Source organism: Lepidochelys kempii, chromosome 8 (genome assembly GCF_965140265.1).
Source record: "Lepidochelys kempii isolate rLepKem1 chromosome 8, rLepKem1.hap2, whole genome shotgun sequence".
NCBI classification, from domain to species: domain Eukaryota; kingdom Metazoa; phylum Chordata; order Testudines; family Cheloniidae; genus Lepidochelys; species Lepidochelys kempii.
The window spans coordinates 88,839,822-88,861,677 of NC_133263.1; the positions used below are offsets into that span (position 1 = coordinate 88,839,822).

At 42.2% G+C, this 21,856-nt stretch overlaps 1 protein-coding gene across 3 annotated transcripts; it reads right to left on the reverse strand.

Moving 5' to 3' along the window:
* Positions 1-7,802: 7,802 nt before the first annotated feature.
* Positions 7,803-17,609, reverse strand: DYNLT5 (dynein light chain Tctex-type family member 5). 3 transcript variants are annotated; one of them, XM_073358242.1, is made up of 5 exons: positions 17,433-17,609; positions 16,951-17,074; positions 14,931-15,016; positions 10,598-10,722; positions 8,789-9,213 (listed from the first exon to the last, which is right to left on the reverse strand). In XM_073358242.1, the coding sequence occupies exons 2-5, from the start codon at positions 17,061-17,063 to the stop codon at positions 9,010-9,012; spliced, it is 528 nt and encodes a 175-aa protein (XP_073214343.1). In that variant the 5' UTR covers positions 17,064-17,074; positions 17,433-17,609; the 3' UTR covers positions 8,789-9,009. The 3 variants fall into 3 exon arrangements, with proteins under 3 accessions (XP_073214344.1, XP_073214345.1, XP_073214343.1); XM_073358244.1 differs by lacking the exon at positions 17,433-17,609 and having other exon boundaries at positions 8,788-9,213; positions 16,951-17,072; XM_073358243.1 differs by lacking the exons at positions 16,951-17,074; positions 17,433-17,609 and having other exon boundaries at positions 7,803-9,213; positions 14,879-15,010.
* Between the last annotated feature and the right edge of the window lie 4,247 nt (positions 17,610-21,856).

Consider the following 21,856-nt stretch of genomic DNA (forward strand, 5'->3'; position numbering starts at 1 on the left):
GGTTGCTGCTGCTGTGTAGCAATGCAGTACCACGTCTGCCAGCACCCAGGAGACATACGGTGACAGTGAGCTGAGCGGGCTCCATGCTTGTCGTGGTATGGCGTCTGCACAGGTAACTCAGGAAAAAAGGCGCAAAACGATTGTCTGCCATTGTTTTCACAGAGGGAGGGAGGGAGGAAGGGCCTGCTAACATGTACCCAGAACCACTTGCGACAATGTTTTTTGCCCCATCGGGCATTGGGATCTCAACCCAGAATCCCAATGGGCAGCGGAGACTGCGGGAACTGTGGGATAGCTACCCACAGTGCAACACTCCGGAAGTTGATGCTAGCCTCGGAAGCACTCCGCCGAGTTAATGCACTTAGAGCATTTTGTGTGGGGACACACACAATCGACTATATAAAAAAAATTTCTAAAAAACCGACTTCTATAAATTCGACCTAATTTCGTAGTGTAGACATATCCATAATGCCTTTACAATATGGGTATCAGAACGAAACTTGGATTCAAGCACCCACGTGCAACATCAGACTTGAAATATCAGATCAGACCAGTGATCCATCTAGTCCATTGTTCAGTCTCCAGAAATGGCCAGTACCAGAAACTTCAGAGAAAGTTGCTAGAATTCTCATAACGGATGATTATGGAATAACCTGCCCATCAGCAAAGTTACTTCCTCAAAACCCCATCAATTCATAGCTGGCTTTTGCCCTGTGCATAAGGGTTTGTAGCCCTTATACTTGTATCTTATTGTGAGCTGTTGGTGTGTCAATAGTTCTCCAAATAAAGTCTACACAAGGTCAATTCTGGATACAAGGTCAACTTTGCCCTCATACAGCGAGCTTGAAGATACAGTTCCGAGCTCAAGGAGGTACATTTCCTCTTGTAAATAGAGGCAGACTTCAACCAAGATCCCAGAGTCAAAATATTTTTTTTACCTTTATGCACCTTAAAAAAGGACATTTATCCAAAAGCTCTAAGCATTTTGGATATTACTTAAAAATACGTATCAAAACCCCTCCACTGCAATGAGACCACAGCTATATCCTCCAGTATGACCCAAACCAGCAGGCCAAGCAAACAAAAAGCAAGAATTACCCTCCCTCTCCAGCAATTCACCAGCTTCCCAAGTCTCTCCCACTTTCAAATTCCTTGAATAAACAAAAGGTGGCTGGCAGTTTGCCCTGAAGATCATTAGATCTGGCGTAAAGTTTTTCAAAAGTACTCAAGTGGCTTAGGAGCCTGAATCTAATTTTCAAAAGTGACTTAGGCATTTAAGAACCTATGGCCAGGTCTACACTAAAATGTTAGGTTGACCCAGCTGTTTGGACTGTTTGAAGTGTGGACATAACCCAATTCCCATTGACTTTCAAAGAGACTTAAGCTTTGAAGTGCTTAAGTCGCTTTTGAAAATTAGACTCAGGCTCCTAAGATACTTGTGCTGTTGAAATTTTACTCTGAGGACATTTTGATTTAAGATTATGGTAGGAGAACTAGTTTATAAGCTGTGGGGGCAGCCTTAACTTCTGTGCTCTGACTGGGCTATTGGAGATAAGGTACAGACAGCTCTAACTCCCTGGACCAGCTGGGCTCTCAGGATAGCTCCAACATAGAAGAAAAAACAGTGCTTGTCTGGGGAGCTAGATAGGCACCATTGGTGCTAGAAATATAACCCAGTCAGAAGACCTGGTTGTAACACAATTAAATTTTGTAGCATGGATGGTACCTCCTCATGCCCCCATAACCAGGCCAAAGCCTTAAGACTGTTCAAAGCTTTTGCCCAGTTATAAGGAAACCAGGAGGGGTTCCAGCCACCTTCAATTTTTAAATTGTGTTGTAGTTGGACCAGGGGAGTGTTGACAAGCAGACAATCCTGACGTTAAATTGTGACAATATGGCACAATGGTTGATTCAGTCACTGCCCTTGATCTGTAACATCTGTGCTATTCTTGCAGCAAAACTCTCCTGAGCACAGAAAGAGGAATTGAGCCAAATTGCAGGGCTCCACTGAGGCCAAACGGCTTTCACTTGGAACAAGTTCTGCAAAGGGATAAGAATGAGGTGAGGTTTATTAAACCTCATCTGCTTTTCTATCTAGTGTTTTCAAAAACAAAACACATTGAACAACACATTTTAAATAGATAGTGCCAAGGAGAAGTTCAGAACATAAAAAACTTGTATTAAAGATTAAGTAGTAAACCTAATGCTGCAATGCAGAAGAGATCTAGAAGTATACATTTATAATAATCAAATATTAGATATTTTTCCTTTACAGTATTAGCAGTGATCGGCCCAAGATTAAATATTCATATATGTAAGAAAATTAGTACTTACCTTAGATCTTCTACAGCAATGGTTCTCAACCTTTCCAGACTACTGTACCCCTTTAAGACGTCTGATTGGTCTTGCATACCCCCAAGTTTCACCTCACTTAAAGACTACTTACAAAATCAGACATCAAAATACCAAAGTTGCAGCACACTATTACTTAAAAATTGCTTACTTTCTCATTTTCACCATATAAATTATAAACTAAGTCGATGGGAATATCAATATTTTACTTACATTTCAGTGCGATATTTGAGCCTGTTTTTCACTTAGAATCATAGAATCATAGAATATCAGGGTTGGAAGGGACCCCAGAAGGTCATCTAGTCCAACCCCCTGCTCAAAGCAGGACCAATTCCCAGTTAAATCATCCCAGCCAGGGCTTTGTCAAGCCTGACCTTAAAAACCTCCAAGGAAGGAGATTCTACCACCTCCCTAGGTAACGCATTCCAGTGTTTCACCACCCTCTTAGTGAAAAAGTTTTTCCTAATATCCAATCTAAACCTCCCCCACTGCAACTTGAGACCATTACTCCTCGTTCTGTCATCTGCTACCATTGAGAACAGTCTAGAGCCATCCTCTTTGGAACCCCCTTTCAGGTAGTTGAAAGCAGCTATCAAATCCCCCCTCATTCTTCTCTTCTGCAGGCTAAACAATCCCAGCTCCCTCAGCCTCTCCTCATAACTCATGTGTTCCAGTCCCCTAATCATTTTTGTTGCCCTTCGCTGGACTCTCTCCAATTTATCCACATCCTTCTTGAAGTGTGGGGCCCAAAACTGGACACAGTACTCCAGATGAGGCCTCACCAATGTCGAATAGAGGGGAACGATCACGTCCCTCGATCTGCTCGCTATGCCCCTACTTATACATCCCAAAATGCCATTGGCCTTCTTGGCAACAAGGGCACACTGCTAACTCATATCCAGCTTCTCGTCCACTGTCACCCCTAGGTCCTTTTCCTTTTACTACTTGTGAGCCTTGTCTGAAGCCTGAGCTCCAAGGCAGCGGGGCTGAAGCATGTAACTTGGCTTTGCGGGGCCCTTTGTGGCATTGGGCCCCAGGTGATTACCCTGCTTGCCACCCCCTAAGGCAAGCCCTGCACTTGCAATCCCCCTAAACCCATCCAATGACCCCCCCCAGGGGGTCTGGACACCCCAGGTTGAGAAACACTGACCTAGATTAGTTGAGTACCCCTGAAAGACCTCTGTGTATCCCCAGGGGTATGTATACCCCTGGTTGAGAACCCTAGTTCTACAGAAGTCTTAGAGGCTTTTTTTTTTTACCAGATATTTACCATCTTTTGGAAACACCTCTGCTTCATCTTATAGAAAAAGGAGATGAAAGCCTCAAAAAAAGCAAATGATCCATGGAGTAAGGTACATCAGCTAGTTAAGCAACAAGACATTTCAGTGCTGTAAAAGTTAGGGCCTGGACACTCTACTACAAGATAAAACTGAATCCCCTGCCATATCTGGGTAGTGGGAGATATATATATATATATACACACACACACACACACAGTTAAATATAACTGCAGTATATGATTTTTTTTATGTTGTAAAGCTATATTTATTTAACATTAAAACCGGTTGGTTCATATTATAGATGCGGCTGTGCTATTTTCACTTTTGCTAAACCATAGCTACTTCTGATAGAACATTAACTATAAACCCACATGGCTCTATGTATAAAAACAAATAGAAACCAGCTCAATTTTTCTCAAATGCCAAGAGAGATTTATTTTTGATGCTTTAGAAAGTCACTTAATTTAAAACCTATGTTCTACATATTTTCTTTCTACTATAAAATTAAAACCCAAACAGACCTGCTTGGAATCATGATATATTGTGATCTTCCATGAAAATTCTTGGGTAAGCTTATTATGGGAGTGATATGTGCATGAATATGATCTAATCCATTCAATATATCCACAGGTCTCTGAAGTGCACAGATCTAAAATGCAAGCTGTGTGGAAGGTGGACTTAATCAAGTGAAATTGACCTGCATACCATATAAGGCCATTTCTCCCCTCCTCCTCCCACAACCCTGTGAGGTTGCACTCCATATGCTTTATGAAAATATGCTTATGAATGTGAATATGATGTAACTGGAATATGCTTTATGCAAAAGGTCTCTTGTAAGTTATCATTACAAAGCTTATAATCTACTGAGTGTGTTCATCCTATTTGTTTGCAGGTATTATTTCTATGTCTGAAGATATAATAAGATATAAACTTGTGTTACTGATGTAAACATATTAAGTAGAAGCCATTAAGGGTGCTTCAGAATTAATTAACTGTAAATGGCTCTGTTTACTTGCCCAGGAAGAATGGAGGCTGGGGTCTTACAGTGACATGTGACCATGTCACCTGCTAATGAAATCCATCTTAAATCCGGTACTTTTCCATTTAAGAGGAGGGGTGGGGACCCAGAGAGACAAAAGATTCCTGCCTTGTGCCAAAGCTATAAAAAGGGGTGGTGCAGAACAGAGGGGGCAGCCAGTCATGAGAAAGCCTCTGCTTAACACCTTAGATGTCTGCTGGAACTAACAAGGACTGTACAAGGGGAAAGGATTGGGCCCAGACTAGGAAGGAGTCTAGTCTGTGAAAGAAGCTTATTAGAATATCTCTGAGGGTGAGATATTACCTGTAATCAGTTTCTTAATGTATTAGGCTTAGACTTCTGTGTTTTTGCTTAAAGAAAAGGAGTACTTGTGGCACCTTAGAGACTAACCAATTTATTTGAGCATGACCAACCAATTTGTCATGCTTGGTGACTTACTTTGTTCTGTCTGTTATTACTTGAAACCACTTAAATCCTACTTTTTATACTTAACAAACAAAAGTGATTTTATTTATGAACCCAGAGTAAGTGATTAATACCTGGGGGAGCAAACAGCTGCGCATCTCTCTCTATCAGTATTATAGAGGGCAGACAATTTATGAATTTACCCTGTATAAGCTTTATACAGAGTAAAACGGATTTATTTGGGGTTTGGATCCCATTGGGAGCTGGGTGTCTGGGTGCTGGCGGCAAGTAACCTGCTAAGCTAGTTTTCTGTAAAGTCTGCAGCTTTGGGGGCGTGGACCAGACCTGCGTCTGTGTTGCAGCAGGCTAGCATATGTGGCTCAACAAGGCAGGTTCTGGAGTCCCAAGCTGGCAGGGAAAACGGGCTCAGAGGTAATCTCAGCACATCAGGTGATAGTCCCAAGGGGATCTCTGTGACCGAACCAGTCACAACCCCACCCCTGCAAAATCAAACAAAGTAATTGGGCCTTACCCAGCTACTTGGGGGTTAGGGGTGTGAAAACATGCATCCAAATGACCTCCACTGGATTCTGTGCTCCACAACTCCCTGTGCCTAAGAGCTAGTTTATCAGAGCTCTTATGACATAGATCTGGATAGCATTATCAGGGATCAGACAGTGTTAATTCCTATAACTTCATTTCCTACTTTTCTCCCCCCTCCTCCACATTTCTTCAAATAGAAAAGAAAGAGTTTAAAGTAATACAAAACCAAATATTACAGGACTTAGCAAGAATAGCTAGAGGTTCTAAACTGCAACATTCTGGCTTCCAAATACTACACAAAGAACATTCTAAGAGCACCTCCCTGACAGCACATGCATCCAATAATAAATAAAAAGGGGATTTATTGTACCACGCTATGTTAGATTCAGAGAAGTATATAAGAGAGTTCAGACTCATCTGTAATACAAGAGTACTCTCATACGATTTATTTGGTTGGAGGGCGGGGGAGAAAGGAGGACACAAATATTTGAGGACAAAGATAGCTTCACCCAGAACGTATGCCAGTTTATAAGGACTTGTCAGAGAAGAGGAAGGAGAATAGGCAGTGCTCACTGGGAAGAAGGTATTGTGATGACTTTGGGGAGTGTGCCAATTCAATATTCTCTGTGAGGTAAAGTTACCCTGAGGTGGAAGCATCTCCTGCTACCCTTCAGGAAGAGTCCCCAAGAGCCAAAAGAAAAGGGTTTTATGGTGCAAGGAGGCTGTATCTCCCTATACCAGAAGTTTGGAACCTAGCCCAAAGAAATGTAATATGAAGGGTTTTGTATGAGGTATAAATTCCATCTTTGTCCACAACTCTTTTTGTATCAATGGGGATTCCATAAGTGAATCCAAGCAGCACATATCCCTAATATCTATATATTCTGGTTTCAGCATTTAAAATGACCTCATGCTCTGCCTTAGTGGTACCCTGATGTAACAATTAAAAATCACTTGGTACATCTGAGCAGAAAATGGTATCTGGCAATATGTCAAATTTCTTATGCAATTTAAACAAAAGTGTTTCCTCTTCTATTCTGAAGTTGTCATCTCAATTTTTCTGGGTAATTTATCAACTGTTTTCAAGGTGTGTATTTGTAGGTATACAAATGACAAGGAGCAAAACAGATAGCACAGTTTAAGCCTTTTATGAAACTAAGGCTTTGTCGACACTACCACTTTTGTTGGTAAACCTTTTCTTGGTCAGGGGTGTGAAAAAAAACAAACACCCCTGACTGACGTAAGTTTCACCGGCAAGAGTGCTGGTGTGGACAGCGCTATGTCGGCAGGAAAGGCTCTCCTGCCCACATAGTGAACGTTGCTTGTTGTGGGTGGCTTAATTACGCCACTAGGAGAGCTCTCTCCTGCCGGCATAGAATGGCTACACAGAGGAGACCTAACAGTGGCATGGCTGGTATGGCTGTAGCTGTGCCACTGTAAGGTCTGTAGTGTAAACACAGCCTAAAAGATAAAGGTGAGTAGACAAGGATTTAACAGGATTTCTGTATTAATCCAGAAACTATAAAGAAATAAAACCACCTTAATTAAAAACATTAATTCCAACTCTTGCACAGTGCAGTTTTAACTAATTGATTTTATTATAAGTAAAATAGAAATGGAATTTCATATACATACCACAGATTAGACACATTGCTGCTTACAGTCCAATAAAACATTTCTAAACATAATGAACTGTTATTATCTGTCATGATATTTATCTAGATTTTCCTCAGAGCTTACTAGTTAAGAGCCAAAATCCTCTCATTGAAAAACAAAAACAAATAATGATACAAGCTAATACAGTGATATGTGGTTCTAAAGAACAATTAGAATCAACTGCAAAATGTCATTTTAGTATGAATCATTTCCTGTGGAAAGTAGCAAGAGTAGAAAATGGTTTAAGTGTGCATGATTATTACATTTACCACTGAAAGGCTTATTTCACCCTTTTTAAAACAAATGTAAGCTGACTGTCTTCTAACAAAAGAAAAAAAACAAACGAGGAGTCCTTGTGGCACCTTAGAGAGGAACAAATTTTTTGGGGCATAAGCTTTTATGGGCTAGAACCCACTTCATCAGATGTATGAAGTAAAAGATACAGGAGCAGGTATAAGTACATGAAAGGATGTGGGTTGCTTAACCAAGTGTTAGGTCAGTCTAATGAGATAAATCAATTAACAGCAGGATACCAAGGGAGGAGAAATAACTTTTGAAGTGGTAAGAGAGTGGCCCATTACAGACTTCATTGGTGAAGCAAAGAAACAGACTGACAGAGCCAGAAGAGTACCCAGAAGTCACCTACTACAAGACAGGCCCAACAAAGAAAGTAACAGAACGCCACTAGCTATCACCTACAGCCCCCAACTAAAACCTCTCCAGTGCATCATCAAAGATCTACAACCTATCCTGAAGGACAACCCCTCACTCTCACAGACCTTGGGAGACAAGCCAGTCCTCGCTTACAGACAGCCCCCAACGTGAAGCAAATACTCACCAGCAACTACATACCATACAACAAAAACACCAACCCAGGGAACAAACCATGCTACAAACCCTGGTGCCAACTCTGTCCACATATCTATTCAGGGGACACCATCAGAGGACCTAACGACATCAGCCACACCATCCAGGGCTCGTTCACCTGCACATCTACCAATGTGATATATGCCATCATGTGCCAGCAATGCCCCTCTGCCATGTACATTGGCCAAACCAGACAGTCTCTACGCAAAAGAATAAATGGACACAAATCTGACATCAGGAATCATAACATTCAAAAACCAGTAGGAGAACACTTCAATCTCTCTGGTCACTCAATAACAGACCTCAAAGTGGCAATTCTTCAACAAAAAAACCTTCTAAAACAGACTCCAATGTGAAGCTGCAGAACTGGAATTAATTTGCAAACTAGATACCATCAGATTAGGCCTGAATAAAGACTGGGAGTGGCTGGGTCATTACAAAACCTAAACTTAATTTCCCCAACACTAATTTTTCCCGTACTGTTAGTCACACCTTCTTGTCAACTGTCTGTAATGGGCCACTCTCTTACCACTTCAAAAGTTATTTCTCCTCCCTTGGTATCCTGCTGTTAATTGATTTATCTCATTAGACTGACCTAACACTTGGTAAAGCAACCCACATCCTTTCATGTATTTATACCTGCTCCTGTATCTTTTACTTCATACATCTGATGAAGTGGGTTCTAGCCCAAGAAAGCTTATGCCCAAATAAATTTGTTAGTCTCTAAGGTGTCACAAGGATGCCTCATTTTTTTTGCTGATACAGACTAACACGGCTACCACTGAAACCTGTCTTCTAACAGTTTTTCTACAATATAAACACGATAAGTTAGATATTTTTCTTCCACTAATAAACTAGAGCTTTTCATTATTCAAAATAAACAGCATAGACATTTGCAAGAGCAAATAGTGAGGTATTTTTGAAAACATACGATGAAAATGTATCACTTGCAGGATCCCAAACGCATCTGCTTCCAATTCGCATGCTCTGTTCATTTAGTTGTCCAATATGTACAATCACAATAATTTTGTACCTTGGTATCATAAGGTCTTTTACCCGAGCCTTAATAACCTATAACAGAGAAACATGTTCAGATAAATTATTCTTTCTACAGTAGGTTCACAGGTAAAAATCACTGCATTGATACAATAAGTATAAACATGTTATGTATAGTATTACTAAACATTTTCAAGAATCTTGTTGGTAATCACCTAACTATAGACCTGCAACATCATCCTGTAAGTATTCCAGTACCATTAGAGGGTGGAATATGTCAGACTGAGGTTACAGCAGCAATGAATCAGTATTTTCAACACTGATGATAGTGATATCAGTTCTTGGAAATGCCATATCCCCAAAGGATTAACTTCAGGAGTTGCATTCTAAAAAGTGGTGGCATCTTCTTGATTAGTTAGAGAGAGCAAAGCACAGTTCAAATATGAAAACTGTCTATGAAAAAGATGGCACCTTCACTCTTAACTGAATATACATATGGAGATGATCTGTTATGTTGACTAAAATGTATAACACCAACCAAACAAAAATACCCAAACACACAAGTTTTTACTGCCTTTTACTTCTGTTAGCTTTACAGATCCATCTTTGCTAAAAGAATAAGTTGCACATGCTATTCTCTCTCAAACAAATCTGTTGATGATACCCAAGTTCCACTCTAGTACACCTAAACAAACTCACTGAAGACTTGCACATGTGTTACCAAGCAGAATTTGCAACAGCACAAATGCAGAAGTATCACTAAGGGGCTATTTTGGTTGTTTCTGGAGGATTAAGCTACAGTGAACTGAGGCCACTTAACTTGTAAATGAGAGCATCCACACAGGGATTTAATAGATTTTAACTTCAAACCTTTAGTTCACTCGTTTAAATTTTCCTAAGCCCTATTTTCTACTTACTAATATTGTCTCTTCTGACATGAAAAGCCAAGGAAAGGAGATTTTAAAAGGAAAAAGATTGGAGGCATTTTTCTGTCAGGGGTACAGGGTTTGCCTATCCCAAAATCTGGCTGGGGATCCACAGAAGGAGAGCTAGCAAAATTCTCCCACATTGCCTCTGGTACACCTAATGCCCACTCACATGGTTCCTTGGGAGGACAAGTTAAATGGAACCACTCCCCATTGGCCACAGGAGTCCCTGTGACCATCCAGGGGGCTATGCACAAAAGTTACAACAGCCTGGGACTGTTCCATTTTCTGGGTAAATTTTGAGGACCAGAAGAAGGATGATATGCAGTCTCTGGCCCACCCACTTGTCACAAGCCTGACAAATCATCTTCCCCTCCCCAGTGCATACCCCAGACATACAGAAAAAGGTCTACCAGAGAAACTGGGGAGACTGTGCATGAAAGACCCCTCAATGCATGGATTTGAGAAGGGGGTGAATCTGATCCATAGTTTACTTAAAAAGCCTAATTGTACTAATAATTTATTTTTTATACCTCAGAGATGGTCTTTGTCATTTGTCTGCATAGCTCTGCTTCATATTTTTCTTCTTGAAGATAATTAGTCAGCACATCCTTCAAAATATTATTTACTGTGACCACAGGAAAACGTTTTGCAGGACCTGGTATATGTAGATATTTTATAGTGCTTTAATTTATAAGTCCATGTTGAGAATAACTGAACACACATTGTAAACTGCTTTTTTAACCCGACTAATCAAAATGACCAAAGAAAGGGGGTTAACTAGAACAGTGAACTAGTACACTAGTTAGATGTCTCTCTGGAGACCTGAATTCAAACCCTGGATCAGGTGGAAACTAAAAATATTTTTATGATCTCATATTATAAAGCTACCACACAATTCAGTATGGGGTTAAATCTATTTAAAAGAGACCCAGAATTGAAACAGGAGGGATGCTAAAGATCAAGACTGAGGTGCTTTGTTTAACTTTGCACAACATCTCTGGTTCTAGCCAGTGCTATTACAATATTGCATTTCAAGAATATCAATTCACCGACAAATTAAAATAAAGCACCTTCAAAATCATATTTTTTCTCTTTAACTACAAGTTTGTAATAGATTTACCAGGAAATTAAGTATAAACAAGTTAAGGTTTGTAGCACTTTGGGAATTTTTAATGAGATTCCTTGTTTGTTCTCATTCCCCTCCAGAATTTTTACCAAAATATTAAACTGACATGTAAAACAAGAATGACAATGTAAGATATCAATGGATCTCTCTAATTGGAGAGCAAATATATGGCTAGTTGTGATCTGCTAACAATCACTTGAAACAAATGCTAAGACTAGGGCCCTACCAAATTCACAGCCATGAAAAATGCATCACGGACCATGCTATTTGGTCTCCCACAATAAAATTTGGTCTTGTGTGTGCTTTTACCCTGTACTATACAGATTTCACAGGGGAGACCAGCGTTTCTCAAACTGGGGGTCCTGACTCAAAAGGGAGTTGTGGGGGATGGGGGTCAGAAGGTTATTTTAGGAGGGTCATGGTATTGCCATCCTTACTTCTGTGCTGCCTTCAGAGGTGGGCAGCTGGAGAGCGGCACCTGTTAGCCAGACGCCCATCTCTGAAGGCAGCGTCCTGCCAGCAGCAGTGCAGAAGTAAGGGGTGGCAATACCGTACCATGCCACCCTTAGTTTTGCACTTCTGCCTTCAAAGCTGGGCAGCTGGAGAGTGGCAGCTGCTGATTAAGGGCCCAGCTCTACAGGCAGCAGTGCAGAAGTAAAGGTGGCAATACCATACCATGCCTTCCTTACCTCTGCGCTGCTGCTGGCTGTGGTTCTGCCTTCAGAGCTGGGCTCCTGGCCAGCTGTCCAGCTCTGAAGGCAGCGCCGTCGCCAGCAGCAGCCCAGAAGTAAGGGCAGCAGTACCCCAACTGTCCCTACAATAACCTTGTGACCCCTTCCCCACAATTCCTTTTTGGGTTTATTTTGATCTAAGGTTTTTTTAACCTCTTTTCCATAGTCTCTGAGTGTTTTTTGATGTTAACCAACTAAGGCACACAAAAAATACCTACAGGTTGTTATACCTCTTGCATGCTGAAATCTGTTGAATGGGGATGTAATACCCTTCAAAGTATTGGAAGTACTATAGGCAGCAGAATAGCTCATTTGCCTCGAAGTTCAATCGTACTCTATCATCTCCTTGGGAAAATGTGGTTGTGGATCACGCAGTTGTGTGGCAGAAACGTACACTTGTTTGGTCCTATAAAGTGTTCTAAGTACATTCTTATGCATAAGTCTCAGTAGAAAAGATTGCCTTACAGGAAGATAATTTGCAAGATCTACAAGTGGGCCATGTACAGCTAGTCAGGAATTTTTCAGCAAACCATCTTCCCACTGAAATATTTTGATTAGTCCTCACTGAAACCGTTTGCAGGAAAAGGTCAGTTTCAGTAAGTTTCTTGACTCGAACAAGAAGTTTCAAAATTAATCAAATGTTCTGTTTCAAATGTTAGAAACGAAAATTTGCAGTTTCCCGTTTTGAAACATTTAAGTTAGTTACAATAAAATAGCACCAGGGAAAGCATTCACCCAAGAGGTTAGAGAAGAGAAAGAGGAGGAAATGGCACTTGCGGAGGAACAGGCTGGATTTAGACCAGATCGAAGTGCAACAGATCAGTTATTTGTGATAAAACAAATATTAAAGAAATACACAGAACACAACCGAACCTGTTACTACAACTGTATAGACTTCAAAGAGGCTTTTCATTTAGCAGAAAGGGTTATGGCAAGTTATGACAACGTATAGCAGCCCCCCAAAATTGATCAAGCAGATAGAAAACATCTACAGAAAATCAATGAGTGCAGTGAGAAGAGACAAGAAATTGATGGAATGGTTCAGAACGAGAACAGGAGTGCATGCTATCACCAGATTTGTTTTACTTGGTACTGGAAGCAGTAATGGCTGTAGCACTGAAAGACGAAAAGGGAGGAGTCTTAGATTCACAGATGACATGGACCTCCCAGAATTGACTAAGGAGGATTTACAGAGAATAACTGACAAGGTAGAATGGGAAAGAGTATCAGAGAATGGGAATTGTGAAGATGACATAAAAACAAGAATTGGACTAGCCACTACTGCATTTGAAAAACTGAAAGATCTGGAAGGCTAAAGATTTTTTGATAAAAACAAAACTCAACGTATATGAGACAATGGTCATGCTGACACTTGCTATACAGATTGGAATGCTGGTATATGAGGAAATCTGAAGGACAAAAGATTTTACACTTAGAAATGAACTGGCTGAGAGGAATATTGAGCTTCAAAACGGCAGAAAATGAAAAATGGAGAAGAAAACAGCTAGGGCATGATATAACAAGTACAGAAGACTCAAGAAAAACAACTGTGATGGTCTGCACACATCAAGAATGGACTCAGAAAGGATACCATACATGGCAATAAATACCAGCGTGCATGGAACTAGAAAGAGGAAGACCGAGGATGCATTGGATAAATGCAATGAAGAATGACAGAACAAAAATGTTTAAAGATGTACCAGCTTCATAGCTTTGTTCAAGATAGAAAGTGGAGAAAAGACTTCATTTAGTGCATCATTGCTGTTGAGCTGATGGATGGGAATCAAAAAAGAAGTAAAAGATTAAAAATGAAAAGGTGTTGAAATTTAACAAACAATTTGAAATTATCAAAACAAAATTTTGACCTAAACTGAAATCTTTTTTGGTTTATCAATTCATGAAAGCTTTCAAGGTTGCAATTTTTTGTCCCAATTCAAAATGGGATTTTTTTTTAAAATCTCAAATATCTTACTGGGATGGGAAAACTGTTTTCCACCCAGCTCTAAGGACATGAAGTGGACAAGCTTTATCCATCTACCATGCTGTAAACTGATTGCTCCTATACCTTTGGCCAAAAAGGATAAACTCCTTTTCTTGCTATTATCTGGATTAGTAGTACCTTACACACGCCAAACTTTAGACAAATAAATTTTGTTTTCAGTCAAAATATACATCATGCGGTTGTCGATTCTAAACTAAGACAAATGTTGATCCCCAATATTCTCTCGTGCTGAGACTCTATTATGATAAAGCTATTTTATTGGGAGCCATTATGACCATAACAATTTTGGGCAGGGACAGTCTTTTTGTTATGAGTTTGTACAGTACCTACCACAGAGTGGCCCTGATCTGGAGACCTTAGTATTACCTCAATATAAATAAATTAAACAGATAAATTACTATGCCTCCCAGTGTACAAATTAAGAGAAGCACTCTTGATGAAAGAAAGTTATCTTAAAGAGAAACTATCAACTTCAAAATCCCACTTCTCCCTGAAAATTTCCAACTTACAATTGTTCCAGATTGCACCTAATATTATAATAACTGAAAGTTTAGAGAAAAACATTTTTCTCTGAATTTTAGATTGTTAATTTGATAACTTGATGCATTTAACTGCATTTTGGCATCTAGTCTATTTCAGTGTTTTTCCCCTGTAGGTTTTTTACACAGCAAGGGAAGGTGTGATGTGGTGGTTTTTGTTTTTTAAGAACAGGGAGAGGTGATTGTAAAACCACAAAAACTGGTAAAGAGGACTCAGGGGCAAATGTATTAATAGAAATGACAGTAGTTTGAATTCTTTTCAAAACTGACTACATTTTGACTGTTTCCCCATTTAGGCAATATCTGAGTTATACAGTTTACATTTTGGATTCATAGCGTTTAAGACCAGAAGGGATCATCAGAGCAATTAATTTAACAAATATATCACAGACTATTAAATTTCACCCAATCACCTGTATTGAGCTTATTTTTTTTAGTGTGAGATGGAGGAGGAAGTTTCCATACCCAGCTGATAAGTGTTCTCCAATTGAATGGCAAGACGAGGAATATCATGGCCAGGTTCATCCATATAAGACACTGTACTCATGGAGCTAAAAATAATTCAAAAAGTGACTGTATAAATGAGTGTATATTGAAAACTATGTTGATAAAAATAAATTGCAAAATTTTAGATGGTACAGACACACAGCTTTTTCTCTCAGAAAATGTTAAAATAATTTTTGGACTTATTTATGTCAAAATGGGACCAGTTAAGAATGCCTTTTCTCAGGACATTAGGCACTCAAGAAATATGCTGCCATTCAGTGGGACACATCATCACACCCAGTTAAACACTAAAGAGTAGTGGAAGCAAAATATCTGCTCTTTCTTGTAAAGTTAACTGTTTTCAAAGAACATAATGCATTAATTTGCCAAACTGCATTCAAAACAGAGCTTCTGTTTTGGAAAGTAATGTGCATTTAAGAAAAAAAATGAATTTTCTAGCTGCATGGGGTTGAGCAGAGTAAAGCAAAATGATAACTTTTAAACTTTAATTTGGTTTTACTATAACAGAAATACAGTAATGAAGCCCAGAATTTAGAAGCAGCTCGGTGGCCAACTACTCAATTTTAAGTAGGATGGTGGGGGAGTGGGATGGAGATAAGTAAAAATCAATCTGATAAGAACTCTGATACCACAGAATTGGGTGCAGTATAAGAAACAGGCAAAATTCACCTTAAACTACAGCTTTACAAAATATAATTTTGGTAAATAGTTTGTCATTCTTCTTTGTATCCAAACTACTGCCAAACAAGTCTGTGGACTGAGATGTCCCCTAAAAAAGGAATACTCTAGAATATTTCACAAGGAGTCCGATGAAATCTACCTTCTGGTTCCAAATGGAACCCACTAGCAAATGTGTTATTGCTTCCCCTCTGTGCCAATCCATGGGGGATATGAGTTGTTATAGCCTCCACCCTTGAGTTCATGATTTTTGCTCTGGAGGTTCCTGGTTCAATCTCCGACAGATGCCATCAGATGTAATCTAGCAGCCATCAGATGCATTTATGAAAGTGACTGGAGAAACACTGCATTCTAAATTCTAAATCCATTCTAAATTCTGGGCTTCATTAGTGTGTTTGCTATAGTAAAACCAAATTAATGTTTAAAAGCGATTGTTTTGCTTTACTCAACCTGTCACAGATAGCAAATTCAAATTGTTTTTTTCCTAAATGCACATTAGTTTTGAAAACAGAAGCTGTGCTCAGAATGCACATCCAAAGGATTAATTAGAAGAGTGATATCCCAAATATGAACTTTTCCCTTCCCTTTAAAGGTGGTAGAGGGAAAGGTTTTTAAGAGGGAGCTATAAACATGAATATCTTTAAAATAAAGAATTTAAGCCTCTAAGAAGTTCCTCCCTCACCCAGGCAAAAACAAGAAGTCACCCAGTTACAATGAACATTTTAAAATGGGTACTCTCCATGGGCTTGATCTCAGCATGCAGGCCCTGATCCAAACATTTAAGCACTTGCTTAACTTTAGAATGTGAGTAATCCTACTGACTTCAGTGGGACTACTCGTATCCTTAAAGTGTTTTGCTGGATTGGAGCCAGATCATTAAGCAGCTTGTTGGGCCTCTCAAGATGAGACATGGGACTAAGGATGGACCTTTACCATGACCAAGAACTAGTTCCTCTTCAAGTAATCCCCAAAACAATCACATCAACCAACATTAAATTTGTTGCTTATGACTGTTGGTTTAGACTAAAGGGGTCCCGAACATTTATGGGTTCCTCAGATTTAGTGAAGTAATCATGAGGAGAAAAAGCACTCTTACAGTGATGCTTGAATGACAGAACATTTTTCCTTTGTAATTACCATGTAAAGAAGCTTTCTCATAGTGCTTCAGAAGCACTAGAGGCTAGAATCTAGTATTCAAAGCACTAGATTCAAAGCATCCCCTCATCCATTACCCTTTTTATTTCTCAAGGCAACATTTTCCTTACATTATTTTATAATCCAAATTAGAAAAATTACTTACTCTTTGTTTTTTCCAAGGATTTCTTTTGCTCTGACTTCATGGCTGCTTAGAGAGGATACGCTGCCTCGTTTCTTTAACAGGCGCGCTGCCTTATCCTTAGCTGTGTCCGACATGCCTATTAAATCTGAGAATTTATACAGAATGATGGAGACCCTGAAACAGACAGGTGGCTGTAGCAACAGTCTACATATTTTAGCAAACCAAGTCTACGGAGCTCTGTGCGCTGTCGAAAACTGATCGGTCCAAAGGAGATTTTACTGGTAACCCTTGGCCTAACGTCTGTTCCACGTACCCTACCAGAAACAACTGAACTGGGGCATCATTGACTAGAAAATGATACCTCTGTTTTGAGTTTGCGGAGAAGATGTCAGCCCACTCCCACTGCCCTGCTTCCCACCCAGCGGCACGCCCCACGCCAGCTAACCCGGCCACACCCCCAGCTCCCCTCCGCCGAACCGCCCCCGACCCAGCCCCGCACTCACCCCCACCCGCAGCCGAAGTGCCCCTTGCCAAAGAAGCGGCGGCGGCGGCGGCGGCTGGTTTCCAAGGTTACGGCCAAACACGCCCCCCCTCGTCTGCCGGGGGCGGCTCCCACCCTGCGCCCGGCCCAGACGGCGCGGAGAGGGGCTCACCGCGGCCAGCGGGGCGGGGGCAGCGTGCGCGAGCCGGGTTCTATCCAGGCCGGCTCGGCTCGCCCCCTTCTGCTTCTGATTGGATGGCAGCAGGGGGAGGGGGCGGGGCTTCTGGAGTGACCCGCCACACACACACACCCTGCGGCCCGGCCCGGGGAGGTTCGGGGCGGGGGCGCAGTGACCGTGAGCGCCCAGCCGCGCGAGCCGCGCTCCCCTTTGGCGCGCGGGCAAGGAGAGCCGGGCCCCGCGCCGTCTCCCTTCCCGCTCCCCAGTTTCTCTCCGCAGGCCGCGGCGCGGCGTAGCAGGCACAGGGCTCCAGCCCGGGCTGCGCTCGTCCGGGCCCTGGACACGGCGACGCCCTCGGCGAGAGGGTCTGTCGGGCGCGGAAGGGCGCCCGTGGAGCCCTGGCAGGGGCCGCCATGCTCTGTGGCTGGCTGGCGGGCTCCCTCCCGGCCTTCTCCTGCTGCAAGGAACCGCCAGGACTCTCAGCTCCCCGGGGACCCCAGCTGCCCCCTGGATTCGCGCCTTCACATCCCAGCCTGGGGCTTCTTGCCTCCCGCAGGAAGATTCCCACCCAGAGTCCAGTCAGCAGCCAGGCTCCCAGCATGAAGCCAGGGCCCCTGCGGGCAGTAGGGCTCCTAGCAGTGAGCCCAGATGGGCCGGCAGCCCAAGCTGTGAGCTGGGGTGGCAGCCTGGCTTGGAGTGGAGACCCAGCAGCAGCCTGGCTGCGGGAGCCCTGAGCCTGGCTTTCCTATCACTTTCAGGGCTCTGCTGGAGCTGTGAAATTGACAAGACAGCCAACAGCTGATGTAAGGAAGGGAGTATCTACAGAGACACTGGGTCATCCTAACTACACCGACATAAGTCCTATGCCGCAGGGGTGGTCAAGAGACAGACCACAGGCCAAAGCCAGACCGCCAGCTGTCTTTGAATGGACCCCCAAATCTTTTTATTTACTTATCGTTGTTTCTTTATCATCTACTCTGGAGTCTAGACCTTGACTATATCTTGACAAAAAATAATTGATTACTCCTGCAAGCCTCTGGTGGAGGTGGAGTTATTGTTGGTGTAGTAGGACACTTACATCTTCAGAAGCAAGGCTGTAGTGTGTATATTGGTACAATTAGGTCCATGTAAGCTACCTGAGGTCACCCTGTGTAGCCTAGACCAGGCCTTAGCTCGCAGTTTGGGTGAGGTGAAGGTAGAGCTGCCTTGAAGACTGGCCCTACTGTAGCACCATCTTCTTTACACATAACTTTAATTACAATCTCATGCTTCCCACCTCCTTACACCACACATGTAAATGTGTATGTTACAGCCCTGCATGTTGAAGGTAGCAAAGATACAAATTCTTTGCTATATATGAAAAATAAAGCACATCCTCCCCCCAAACTACAGCAAACATGCTCTTTGAGCACAAAGTTAATTTTTACAAGTAACAGTTAATTGCTTTATGAATTAACATTATTTGCTGTCTGCGTGCTATTCCCCCAGGGCACCTTTTACAAGTTTTGCCCTGAGAGAGCAAAGCTTTTTCTGGTTTAAGAGATGATACTTCAAAGTGCTCTAAAATCCACATAGAATTATAGAATATTAGGGTTGGAAAAGTCCTCAGGAGGTCATCTAGTCCAACCCCCTGCTCAAAGCAGGACCAATCCCCAACTAAATCATCCCAGCCAGGGCTTTGTCAAGCCAGGCCTTAATGGTTTTTAAGGATGGAGATTCCACCACCTCCTGAGGTAACCCATTCCAGTGCTTCACCACCCTCCTAGTGAAATAGTGTTTCCTAATATCCAACCTAGACCTCCCCCACTGCAACTTGAGATCATTACTCCTTGTTCTGTCATCTGCCACCCCTGAGAACAGCCAAGCTCCATCCTCTTTGGAACCACCCTTCAGGTAGTTGAAGGCTGCTATCAAATCCCTCCTCACTCTTCTTTTCTGCAGACTAAACAAGCCCAGTTCCCTCAGCTTCTCCTCATAAGTCATGTGCCCCAGCCCCCTGATCATTTTCGTTGCCCTCTGTTGGACTACTCTTTGGTAGTGGGGGGACCAAAACTGGACACAATACTCCAGGTGTGGCCTCACCAGTGCTGAATAGAGGGGAATAATCACTTCCCTCGATCTGCTGGCAATGCTCCTAGTAATGCAGCCCAATATGCCGTTAGCCTGCCTGGCAACAAGGGCACACTGCTGACTCATATCCAGCTTCTCATCCACTGTAATCCCCAGGTCCTTTTCTGCAGAACTGCTGCTTAGCCAGTCAGTCCCCAGCCTGTAACGGTGCATGGGATTCTTCCGGCCTAAGTGCAGAACTTGGCACTTTTTCTTGTTGAACCTCATCAGATTTCTTTTGGTCCAATCCTCCAATTTGTCTAGGTCACTCTAGACCCTATCCCTACCCACTAGTGTATCTACCTCTCCCCCCAGCTTAGTGTCATCTGTGAACTTGCTGAGGGTGCAATCCATCCCATCATCCAGATCATTAATAAATATGTTGAACAAAACCGGCCCCAGGACCGATCCCTGGGGCACTCCGCTTGATACCAGCTGCCAACTAGACATCGAGCTGTTGATCACTACCTGTTGAGCCTGACAATCTAGCCAGCTTTCTATTCACCTTAGAGGCCATTCATCTAATCCATACTTTTTTAACTAGCTGGCAAGAATACTGTGGAGACCGTATCAAAAGCTTTGCTAAAGTCAAGATATATCACGTCCACCACTTTCCCCATATCCACAGAGCCAGTTATCTCATCATAGAAGGCAATCAGGTTGGTCAGGCATGACATGCATACAACAATTTTACTTTAGAAGTACTGTCAAAGAAAATAACATTAAATAGAAGAAAAGGAGTACTTGTGGCACCTTAGAGACTAACAAATTTATCTGAGCATAAGCTTTTGTGAGCTACAGCTCACTTCATTGGATGCATGCTGTAGCTCATGAAAGCTTATGCTCAGACACATTTGTTAGTCTCTAAGGTGCCACAAGGACTCCTTTTCTTTTTGCGAATACAAACTAACATGGCTGCTACTCTGAAACCATCAAATAGGAGGAAGATGGAAGACTATAGGAGCCAGCAACATTGACTAATACTGAGCTAGCATACTGTCTTCAGTCAAAGCAGTAACTTAAGTTTATCATGGAAAATAAAACAAATTTCAGTTTCCAGAATTCATTCTATACACAAAACAAAACGGGTCAAACATCAGTTTCTTCCCTCACAGCACTGTAGTTTCTGTGAAAAGGGGTCTGAAGGAAATGGCAAACACCATAAAAAATTGTCATGGGGGTGGTGGTAGCGGTACAAAAGTTGGTGGGGGGGGGGTCTGTTGATTACGGGGTTCCTCAGATATAGTCTCACCCTAAGGAGTTGATTTTAATAATCAAACTGCTCCTGAAAAGCAGTATTCCTAAGGAGAGGTGTGTGCTGAAGAGTTAGGGTCATTTGTTCAATCACCCCTTAAATAAGATGCTCTCATAACATTTTCAGATTCTAATAACTTTTTTGGTGCAGAGATAGGGGGGAAAAACCCTATCAACTGTTCTACACTTAAAAATTAGATTGACCTAGCTACATTGCCAAGGGCCGTGAAAAAGTCCACACCTTGAGCTCTGTAGTTGGTTTGACCTAACCCCTAGTATAGATGCAGCTAGCTCAATATAATTTTTAAGTGTGAAATTTATAGCATGGACTGTCCCAAGATCAAATATTGAACAGTAACAAGGACCAGTTTAGAAGTATTTAAAGAGTTGTTGCATTACAAAAGCTTTAGTACTTCTAGTTGCATTTTTCTGATTCAGCTGAGAATCTCTCTCTGAAATTAATGGTCTACTTCATAACTCTGAGCTTCCTGTGCTGAAAGTGAAGTGCATAGCCTCTTCTCCACATATTAGCCAAACTGTCCTGCGTTTAGCTCAGAGGTAGGCAAACTACAGCCCGTGGGCCACATCCGGCCCGCAGGACCATCCTACCCGGCCTTGAGCTCCTGGCCGGGAAGGCTAGCGCCCCTGCTGTTCCCCCTCCCACGCTGGTAGCATGGCTTGCGCCCGCCCACCTCACAGGCTTTCCAATAAGCCAATCCTGCTGCTCTGAGTGGCATGGTAAGGGGGCAGGGAGAGGTGATGAGATAAGGGGCAGGAGGTCCCGGGGGGCGGTCAGGGGACGGGGAGCAGGGGGCAGTTTAATAGGTGTGGGAGTCCTGGGGGGCCTGTCAGGGGGTGAGGGTGTGGATAGAGGTAGGGGCAGTCAGGGGCCGGGGGGGTTAGAT

Coding starts and splice junctions, on each gene's coding strand:
- DYNLT5 (XM_073358244.1), bottom strand. CDS start 17,063: ATGTCGGACACAGCTAAGGATAAGGCAGCGCGCCTGTTAAAGAAACGA. Junction 15,017..16,950: donor ATCCTTGGAAAAAACAAAGA/GTAAGTAATTTT, acceptor AATTATTTTTAG/CTCCATGAGTACAGTGTCTT. Junction 10,723..14,930: donor GGAGAACACTTATCAGCTGG/GTATGGAAACTT, acceptor TACATATACCAG/GTCCTGCAAAACGTTTTCCT.